Here is a 10,398-nt window from a genome sequence, read left to right as displayed (position 1 = left end):
TGGGGGTCTTCATTTTAGAGGGAGGGCAGGCCCTGGGAGAGGTCATTGGGCTGCCAGCACTAGGGGCTGAGAAGACCTGCCTGGGGAGGCCTGCAGAGAGCACCTCCCTTCCTTGAGGACGGACACGGAGGATGTGCTCACTGGGTTTGCCGCTGGTGAAGGCTTCCGGCGGCTGCCTCTGAGGATTAGCCGAGAGGGAAGGAGAGGGTGTGGGTGTGGGTGCTTTTGCACCATGGTGGGCGAGGGGGCCTGGGCAGGGGTGGGAAGGAACAGAGGTGCCGGGGACTCAGGGAAGGGTTTTCATTCTCTCGCAGACTTGCCATTTATTCAGTAGCAGTTGAGTGTCTGTGGGAGTGTAGGGTCTGGAGGTAAAATGGTGACAAGGTGGGCGACTTGGGTGGCCTGTGGATGGAAGGGAGGAACCAGAAGGGCAGGTGCCCGGCAGCTTGGGGAACTGACCTGAGTGGCAGGTGTGGGCCCCACCCAGGGGCCTCGGCTGCTGAAGGTGGCCACAGAGTGGTCTCCTGGGAGAAGTGGGCTGGAGATTTGACAGGAATGGTGAAGGTGAGGACAGTGGCTCTCCGGAGTGCTGGGGGAGTTGAACAGGGAAGAACATGAGGATTCTAGGGCCTGGTGACAACGATACATCACAATGTCTGACAGCAGTCTGTGCCGGTACATACCATCATTCCGTGCCAGCAGGCACCATCATTCCGTGCCGGCAGGCACCGTCGTTCTATGCTGGCAGGCCGCGTCGTTCTGTGCCGGCAGGCAGCGTCTTCCTGGGCCTGCAGCTCAGATGTGGCAGCTGATCAGCTTGATCCAGGCCGCGGGTTCACAGTATGACTGAGGTGGGCCCCGGCAGAGTGCAGAGGGGCTGTTGAGGAAGTGGCTAATGGCCCACCTGGCATCTGTTTCCCTTCAGCCAGTGTGCACAGACCGTCTGCTTCCTGCCTGGCAGTGCGTTCAGGTGCTGGGTCTGTGACAGTGGCCAGGTTCCTGCCTTGGGAGCAGAAATAATCACCTAGCCAGGCAGGGGCGGTGGGACAGCCAGAGCCACATGGGGGGAAGGGTGAGTAGGCGAGTCTTCCCAGGGAGTTGATGCCCTGTAGGAGAGACCGAGCCGCCGGTGGGAAGAGCAGGCCCGACTGTTCCAGGCAGGGGGAACTGCAGGCTCTGCCAGGGCCAGTGTGGTCAGGGGACAGAAGGAGGTCCACGTAGCCAGCCGGCAGGCAGAGGAGATGGTGCAGTGTGAGGGCTGAGCGGGAGCAGAGCAGAGTGGGTTCACCCCAGGAGCTGAGGAAGCCGCTGAAGCTGGGAGTGTGCCATCCGATGGATGCCACTTCGTGGCAGGTGGCAAGAGGGGGTGTCAGGGGATGTTGGTGGGGGGCAGCTGGCATAGCAACTTCATGGGGGGTAGGGGAGTGTCGGGACGGAGAGGCAGCTGATGGGTGGAGGGAGGCAGCCAGCGTGGCATGGTGAGGAAGGGCCACGGAAGAGGACAGAACCTGCCTACAGAGTCCGTGCTGAGGAAGGAAAATGGAGGATGAGGCCAGTCAGGTTTTTCGTGGCGGCAGTGCCTTATGTTTTTATCAAAGTGTGATGTCCGCACAGAAAAGCACATCTCCCAGGGTCCTGAGAGAGCTTGAAGCAGACCACTGTGGACGTGGTGGCCACCCATCCCCACTGCCCTTCCCGAGGGGAGATGAGCAGGTAGGCTTGAGGGAGGAGCTACATGGGACTCATGTCTTGAAACGTCTAAGACGCGTGTCAGAAATGCAGGCAGGTGGGAGTGTGAGTGCTCGCACCTGTAATCCCAGCACTCTGGGAGGCTAAGAAAGGAGGATCACTTGAGCCCAGCAGTTCAAGACCGGCCTGGACAATATAACGAGGCCTCATCTCTATAAAAAAATTGAAAATTAGCTGTGCACCAGGTGCAGTGGCTCACGCCTGTAATCCCAGCACTCTGGGAGGCCAAGGCAGGTGGATCACTTGAGGTCGGGAGTTTGAGACCAGCCTGACCAACATGGAGAAACCCCATCTCTACTAAAAATACAAAATTAGCCAGGCGTGGTGGTGCATGCCTGTAATCCCAGCTACTAGGGAGTCTGAGACAGGAGAATCACTTGAACCCAGGAGGCAGAGGTTGCAGTGAGCCGAGATCGCACCATTGCACTCCAGCCTGGGTAACAAGAGGAAAACTCTGTCTCCAAAGAAAAAAAAAAGATCAGCTGTGCATGGTGGCACACGCCTGTAGTCCCAGCTACTTGGGAGGCTGAGGTGGGAGGATTGCTTGAGTCTCAGAGGTTGAGGCTGCAGTGAGCGTGATCACGCCACTGCAATCCAGCCTGGGCGACAGAGCGAGGCCCTGTCTAAAAAAAACAAAGAAAGAAAAAAGAAATGTAGGTAGGATTTGCATAGGAGGTAAGACAGAGTAATTCAGAGCTCAGCAGAGACTTCTTGGGCCTGGCTGGGGTTTTGAAGCCTTGGGGCTAGAAAAGGGACAGGGAGGGGCAGGGCCTGGGCGTGGTCAGAGGAGGATGTCCAGCACTGGGAACTTCAGCCTTGCTGCCAGGAAGGCCCCGGTGACCAGCCCTGTGACTACCTCAGGGGGTCCTGAGAGGCCTGCTCCTTAAAGGGAGCATGGAGTCTTCCCTGCCAGCCCGGAGGAACTGCTGGCAGCCCCCCTCTGCTGAGGAGGCTCACTCTGAGCAGCAGGCCTCACATATGTGCCTTGTTCACTCCTTGAACCTGACCCTGGGGCTAAAACCTAAGACTGTCTGAAAGTTCCATGTGGAACTGTCACCCTTTTTTGCATCTTCTCAGCCAAGCAGCCTGCAGCGTGGAGAAGGGGGTTTCTCTGGTGGGGGTGTCTGTCGCTGGCTGCCGTGCACCAGGGCCTCACGGTCCACATATTTGGGGCCCAGAATTGCACAGAACCACTGGAGTCCCCAAGCCCTTCCCAGGCGCCCTGGCAGGGAGGACAGCGTCTGCCCATAAAGGCACACGTTTGCTGCTTTGTTATTTTCTCAAGGAGGACCCAGCCAGGGAAGCTTCTCGGGCCAGGATTTACTGGGTTATAGTTGGAGGGCCGAGATATGGAACCAGAGCACCGGGAGCCATCTCCCCACACCCCATTGTGGTACTTGGCGGCTGTCCAGAGACAGGCAGCTCTCACCAAGGCGGCGCAGATGCGGGCCTGGCGCCCTGTGGCTGCACTGAGCCATCATGCTGTATGCCCAGGAAGTGGGGTTGGCGGCAGCGGTGAAGGGCTGCAGTTCCTGGCCGCCACCAGCATCCTGACCCCAGGACTCTGCCACAGAGCCACGCCTGGGGTGGCGGGTGACCTGGGAGAGGCCTGTGGCCTGGCTTGGCTGCACATTGAGCCCAGCAGTTCTTTGGAGCCAAGGCACAGACACGCTGGCCTCCAGGCAGCCGGAGCCGCTCAGACTCTGGTCCCTGCAGTCATTTGCATTAATATAAAGGCACCAGGGGACAGACACTGCCTAAAACAACAACAGATACAAAAAAGAAGGAGGGTTTTTATTTGGTTTGGATCTGTTTTGTATTCAAATGCTTCAGGAGCCTAACCCAGAGGAAGTGGAGACTCCTTCACTTTACTGCACATCTGTCTGCTCCAGGCACTGTTCTAGGAGCCAGGATACAGAGGTGGAGACAGAAACAAACAGACCAATAACTGTATACAATACTCTGACGTCAGGTGGGGACAAGGGCCAGGGACCCAGGGACGGAGGGTGATGTCGGGTGATGTCGGCGGCAGGGCAGTCAGGGAGGGCTTCTTGGATGAGGCGGCATTTGAGTAAAATACAGACCTGTATGTACCCTGTCTGTGATCCTATCCCACCTCAACCTGTCAACCTTCCCTTCCTACCTGACTCCCCTGCACTTCTCTCTAGAGAGACCACAGAGCACCAACCTGCATGGAACTTCCTTCTCTCACTCAGCTTCCCACCTTGCCACCTGGGACAGGGGAGATGGAATAATTTTGCTCTGGAAAGACTTCACGTCTTGCTGAATGAAAGCAAGCAAAGATACTGCTAGAGTCGGGGATTCATTAAGCCAAGGGAGTAAGAATGGCCACAAAGTAGGGAAATACTGTTTCTTCCGGAAAAGTCAGCCACCAGCGCCTGCAGCTTCAGGAACTGAGACGTTGACTGTGCTTGCGGGGGCGCTGACTTCTCTCCTCCCTCCCTGGCTGTGCAGGTCCCGCCTGACTGTCACGCTGATGCCCGTGCAGCCATCTGAGCACTCGGAATGGAATGAGTCTATGCACTCCCTCCGGATAAGTGTGGGGGGCCTTCCTGTGCTGGCGTCCATGACCAAGGCCGCGGACCCCCGCTTCCGCCCCCGCTGGCGGGTGATCCTGCCGTCCTTTGTGAGTGCCGCCATCCTCTGGCTGCTCTGCTCCCACCGCCCGGCCCCCGGCAGGCCCCCCACGCACAATGCACACAACTGGAGGCTCAGCCAGGTGCCCGCCAACTGGTACAATGACACCTACCCCCTGTCTCCCCCGCAAAGGACACCGGCTGGGATTCGGTACCGAATCGCAGTTATCGCAGACCTGGACACAGAGTCAAGGGCCCAGGAGGAAAACACCTGGTTCAGTTACCTGAAAAAGGGCTACCTGACCCTGTCAGACAGTGGGGACAAGGTGGCCGTGGAGTGGGACAAAGACCATGCGGTCCTGGAGTCCCACCTGGCGGAGAAGGGGAGAGGCATGGAGCTCTCCGACCTGATTGTCTTCAATGGGAAACTCTACTCCGTGGATGACCGGACGGGGGTTGTCTACCAGATCGAAGGCAGCAAAGCCGTGCCCTGGGTGATTCTGTCCGACGGCGACGGCACCGTGGAGAAAGGTAACCGGACCCTGAGGTTTCTATGGAGGTGTGGGTGGGGAGTGGGGCTCAGGGCCTGGCTGGCAAACACAGGCACACAGGAAAGAATTCACACACCCAGAAGCCAGCGACGTGGTGATGGAGCACTTCTCCCTCTTGCTCTGACCTACGGCCCCCTTACCATTAGCCAGGAACGTAGCCTACTGTCACTTCACACTGAGCAGTTTGTAGGAGTAAGAGCTTATTGCTAGAGGCCTGCAGGAGATGTGGGGAATCTTTCCAGGATGTTTTAGGCTGTATCCGCTGCTGCTCTGAGAGCCTCTGAGAACACAGCCCTTTTTACACCTTCAAAGGTTCTCAAGATCACACTGGGATGTACCCACCAGGAGCCTTACCTTGAAAGCCATGGGGTCAGATGGTTCTCTCCCTCAAAACCCAGACTTTGGTTTCATGTTACTGAAGGGTAAACGGCTGCCCAGCCCTCCTCTCCCTGAACCCCAGCAGGGGGAGGGCATGTGTGAGCTGCAGCAACCCTCCTGGAATGGAGCCTGATGCCAGCCTTTTAGTTCACCAGAAAGGAGGTGCTGCTTCCACAGGGCAGGGATAGGCTTTGGGTAGGCACGGTGGCCAGTGTCTTCCTCCAGGGAGGAGCTGGGGAGGCGCCAAGGACACTGGCAGAGGAGCTGCCTGCTCCTCGGAGCTCCGTTGGTCTAAGCTGGCAGTGGATCCCCACCTTCTAGAAAGCGGAAGGCCACCGCAGGCTGTCTGAGGTCAAGGAGGAACTGCCCTAAACAACGGCCACACAGTTCATGGCCGGCCAGGCCCTCGCCACACCCGGTGAGAAAATCATCAGTGTTTGCCCAGGGCTGGGCAGGGGAGCGACCTCAGCTGAGGTGTCAGAGTGTTGCTTCCTGCCTTGCGCTTATCAGGGTTTCAGGCAACCCTACTGTAGTTCTGTCCTTCCCTTGGATAGGGAGAAAAGTGGGGTAAAGGGAGCTTTGGGGTTGGGCTGTGCTCAGGTCATCCAGGAGGGACGAAAGACCCAGGGGTGGAGAATGTCTCGTCGCACAAGGGGCCCAGGAGATGGCAGGTCCCTCCAGGGCCCTGCAGAGAAGCCGCTGTGGTCTCAGGCGGTTCAGGGGGCACAGCTCCAGCTCTCAGGGGCAAGAAGCTGGCAAAATTTGGGGAAAACAAACAGAAGTTAGAACACCAGGGTGTAGAGATGATAAGAATACACTGGGAGAACACAGGCTCCCACACAGGCTGAGCTGTGGCAGCCTTCAAAGTTAGGCTTATTTTAAATGAATCAGTTTAAAAAAAGCAAAAACAGCTTCTGAACAAATCCACTGGAAGGAAGCCTGGGAGCCCCAGCGCCACGCCCCTCTCCGGCCGCTGGCGTCAGAGTGATGCCCCGTGAGACCTCAGGTGTGGCTGAGGGCAGCGCACGCACACCCCGGGACACGTGCGCCCCTTCAGAGTGCTGTCCCTTCTCAGCTTTCCTACCCTGTAAGGGTAGTCCTGAGGTTGGGGGTTACGGCTTGAGGAGCAGGGAGTTGGGGATCAGAGATGACTTGATAGTGGTCACTGAACCTTCAGGAGCTGGGGAGGGCAGCCAACCAGCCCTGGGCAGGAGCCAGGGGCAGGGCCTAAGGACACTGCTCTGCTTGGCCAGGCTTCAAGGCCGAGTGGCTGGCAGTGAAGGACGAGCATCTGTATGTGGGCGGCCTGGGCAAGGAGTGGACGACCACCACGGGCGACGTGGTGAACGAGAACCCGGAGTGGGTGAAGGTGGTGGGCTACAAGGGCAGCGTGGACCACGAGAACTGGGTGTCCAACTACAATGCTCTGCGGGCCGCCGCTGGCATCCGGCCGCCAGGTGAGAGACGCCTGCCCCAGCCCGCAGCACGGCTTCCACAGCCCGCTGGCTGGGAACCTGCTTCCTCCTGCATTTGCCTCCAAGACCCTTTTTTTTTTTAGACAAAGTCTTGCTCTGTCACCCAGGCTGGAGTGGAGTGGCGCGATCTCAGCTCACTGCAACCTGCACCTCCTGGGTTCAAATGATTCTTCTGCCTCAGCCTCTGCAGTAGCTGGGACTACAGGTGTGCACCACCATGCCCGGCTAATTTTTGTCTTTTTAGTGGAGACAGGCTTTCACCATGTTGCCCAGGATGGTCTCGAACTCCTGACTTCAGGTAATCCGGTGATCCACCTGCCTCGGCCTCCCAAAGTGCTGGGATTACGGGCGCGAGCCTCCGCACCCAGCCTCCAAGGCCCGTTTCTTGCTTGATTTTAGTGATTTTGGTTGCCTCTGTTAGTGGCTCCCCTCGGGCCAGTGGATTCTGGCGGCAAACGAGCCGTTTTCTCTTTCTTGTCCCAATCACCCCAGCAGCTGGCCTCCCCGCATGCCCGCCTGTGGCCCCGTTGTCTGCACTGCTGGATCAGGCCCCGTCCCCACCCCGGTGCTGGGCCACGGTGCCTCACACCGACATAAGGCCGGCAGCACTGTGGCCTCCCCTTAGTCAGGATGGCGCAGGCCTTAGGTGCCTGAGGTTCAGGAGGAAGTGGCTGAGTCTCTGCCTTGGGCGCCAGACGCTGTCTCCTCTTCCTTGCAGCCTCAAGGCAGCCTCCCCACCCGATCCCTCCCCACCTCCAGTGGGGGTTTGTTCCCTTTCCTTGGGCTCCTCTGGATCAGCCCCGAGGAGGCGCTGACGAGCTGGCATCCCTGAGATTCCCGGTGCAGCTCGCAGGCTGCTCTTGGGGGTAAAGGGAGGAGGCTTCGGGGAGGGGGTGCTGCAGGTTCCCTGCGTGGGGTCACCGAGAACACAAAACCCTCCAGAAGCCTGGAGAGCAGGGGGGCGGGTTGCTGTGGGCTGGCGAGCCCTGGTGGTCGCAGCCCCATGCCTGCTGCTGTGCACGGCCTGATGGCGTGGGGCTGGGCACGCCAGGCTGCATGCGTGTCTGACCCACAGTCACCCGGTTCCCAGGCTACCTCATCCATGAGTCTGCCTGCTGGAGTGACACGCTGCAGCGCTGGTTCTTCCTGCCGCGCCGTGCCAGCCAGGAGCGCTACAGCGAGAAGGACGACGAGCGTAAGGGCGCCAACCTGCTGCTGAGCTCCTCCCCCGACTTCGGCGACATCGCTGTGAGCCACGTGGGGGCAGTGGTCCCCACTCACGGCTTTTCGTCCTTCAAGTTCATCCCCAACACTGATGACCAGATCATTGTGGCCCTCAAGTCCGAGGAGGACAGCGGCAGAGTCGCCACCTACGTCATGGCCTTCACGCTGGACGGGCGCTTCCTCCTGCCGGAGACCAAGGTCGGAAGCGTGAAGTACGAAGGCATCGAGTTCATTTAACTCAAAACGGAGACGCTGAGCAAGGCCATCAGGACTCAGCTTTTATAAAAACCAGCTTTGTTTTGTTTTGTTCTTTTTGGAACTGTGCCTGGGTTGGAGGCCTGGACAGGGAGCCCGGTCCCAGGCTGGGCAGGGGCGTGGGCACTGGACCCCCAGGCCCCACGGAGGCTGCGTTCTGAACGGCTCTCCATGCTGCGGTCTGATGGTGAGATCGGTCACTTCAGGCATTGACTCAAGGCCTGCCGAACTGGCCGGGCCCTTTCTTCCATCCGACCTCCTTCTCTTTCCTACGTTCTTTTGTTCAGTAAATATCCCTGGAGCTCCTACCATATGTCAGGCACTATACCTCACCCTGAGAACGCAGTGAGCATGAGGTGGACCTGTTTGCTGGGAACCCCAGGTCACCCCCTTTTCTTCCTACTCTCAGCCTGGAGCATCATGTCCACCCCTGCAGATCCTTGGAAAAGAAAATGTTTACGTTGTAGGGTATTGCATGGCCACGAGCGAGGGCAGGCCCCTGGGGACACATCTGCCCACAGCTGCACAGGCCAGGGTGCAGGCCCATCTGTTGGTTCTCGGGCCTCAGATAAAACCATCTCCGCGTCATATGGCCAGTGACCACTTTCTCCCTTCAGGAAAATTCTGCGGCTGTGCAGCATTTTGAAATTTTAATCATTAACCTGCTTTCATTAAAGCAGTTTCCTTTCTTATAAAATGGAATCACCAAATCTGATCGCACAGAGCGAGGTCCTGTAGTTACCCAGCCCGCTCCAGCAGTGGGGGAGATTGTAAGGAAGCAATGGCAGGCAGTGGGAGATTGTGAGGAAGCAGTGACAGTTGGTGAAGCAAGTGTCCGATTTCAGAGTTCTTGGCCAACGGATACAAAGATAAAGAAAACGTTGCCTTTTTCTAGCAACTATCAGAAATCGTCATGCCTTTCAAGACTTCTATGAATGACTTGAATTTTTTATTCCCTGCCTAGGGTCTGTGACCGAGGCCTGTCACTTCCCTGGGCTTTCTTTCCTTGGCCTTTATTTCTCCTCTTCCAGTGGGAGTTTTGCAGCCTCTTCTCCATGGAAACTTCACATGAGCGTTGGCTGGGCCTCGGCTTCACTGGAGTGTCTTCTCAGCACTCCAGGGCGAAGGCAGAGTGGGATTTGAGACCGAGGCTAGGCACGACCCAGGCTGAGAAGGGACATTTCCATCATCACAGTGCCCTCCCCACAGCACTACCTCACCCCGACCCCCACCCTTACTCCCACCCCCACACCTCAATCGTCAGAGGTGCCACGGCGGGCCAGAGGGTGCCGGCTCTGGCTGTCCCTGTGCCGGTCCCTCACAAACCTCTCCCCTTTTGAAACTCAAGCACAGCTGCGAGGAGGGCAGCCAGGAGGGACCCCTCTCGCACTGGTTGTCTCTTTCCCCCGCTATGTCATGGGTAGTGGAGGAAGCGAAGGAAGTGAACGCTGAATGTGACACATTTCCGAAGAGCTCAGCTGTCACCGGGCACAGCCTGGAAGCCCCAAGTCTATTCTGACTTTGCCTGGCTATCTCTCTGGCCCGCCTCCTAGATCATTATCCTTGATGTCCAGGCTGGGCCATTTAAAGCAGAGCCGCAGTCAGGAAGGTTGGGGGACTTGGGGCTGTGCTGGATTTTGAGGCCTTGCTGATGTATGTTCACATCAGCCCATGAGCCACAGGCCAGGTGCCCGGAAGCAGCCTCTCCCCACACAGGCAGTGATTTGCGATTTGCGATTACTTTAAAGCTCACCTTTCTTCTTTCCCTCTCTGTTCGCTGCTGTCAGCATAATGATTGTGTTCCTTCCCTATGGGATCCATCTGTTTTGTAAACAATAAAGTGTCTGAGGGACTGTAGTTGTCTTCTGTCTCCGGTCTGTGCTGACTGTTGGCAGAGGCCTGGCCACGAGAGCTCCTGCGCAGGATGCTGGGCGTACACACGGGAGTCGCCCGCCAGGGGAGCCCATCTGGAAACTGCATCTTCAGTCCGCCTTGTCCCACAGTCTCAAGGCGCTCCAAGAGCACGAGTGTTGTGGTCAGAAGGGTAGGATCTGAAGCCACTGCAAGCCCAGTCCTGGCTCTGTCCCCATCCAGCTGCATGTCCTTAGGCAAATAACCTAACTATGCTGTGCTTCAGTGTCCTCGTCTGCAAAAGGAAGCTAATCGCAG

General features: G+C 57.8%; 1 protein-coding gene across 1 annotated transcript; it reads left to right on the top strand.

Moving 5' to 3' along the window:
• Positions 1-1,606: 1,606 nt before the first annotated feature.
• CANT1 (calcium activated nucleotidase 1) lies at positions 1,607-10,086 on the top strand. The gene is made up of 7 exons (XM_011956561.1): positions 1,607-1,782; positions 3,583-3,721; positions 3,918-4,042; positions 4,225-4,877; positions 6,529-6,732; positions 7,826-9,017; positions 9,049-10,086. Exons 4-6 carry the CDS (start codon positions 4,247-4,249, stop codon positions 8,209-8,211), a joined length of 1,221 nt encoding a protein of 406 aa, XP_011811951.1. The 5' UTR covers positions 1,607-1,782; positions 3,583-3,721; positions 3,918-4,042; positions 4,225-4,246; the 3' UTR covers positions 8,212-9,017; positions 9,049-10,086.
• Positions 10,087-10,398: the final 312 nt, after the last annotated feature.

Source organism: Colobus angolensis, unplaced genomic scaffold, assembly GCF_000951035.1.
Source record: "Colobus angolensis palliatus isolate OR3802 unplaced genomic scaffold, Cang.pa_1.0 Scaffold1, whole genome shotgun sequence".
Lineage (NCBI taxonomy): Eukaryota > Metazoa > Chordata > Mammalia > Primates > Cercopithecidae > Colobus > Colobus angolensis.
The sequence above is the reverse complement of the archived record's forward strand: the minus strand, read 5'-3'. Positions and strand labels throughout refer to the sequence as shown.

Excerpts from the sequence above, each read along its gene's own strand:
- CANT1 (XM_011956561.1), top strand. The coding sequence starts at position 4,247 with ATGCCCGTGCAGCCATCTGAGCACTCGGAATGGAATGAGTCTATGCAC. Across the intron at positions 4,878-6,528 it reads CGACGGCACCGTGGAGAAAG|GCTTCAAGGCCGAGTGGCTG; the intron begins GTAACCGGACCC and ends CTGCTTGGCCAG. Across the intron at positions 6,733-7,825 it reads CGCTGGCATCCGGCCGCCAG|TCACCCGGTTCCCAGGCTAC; the intron begins GTGAGAGACGCC and ends TCTGACCCACAG.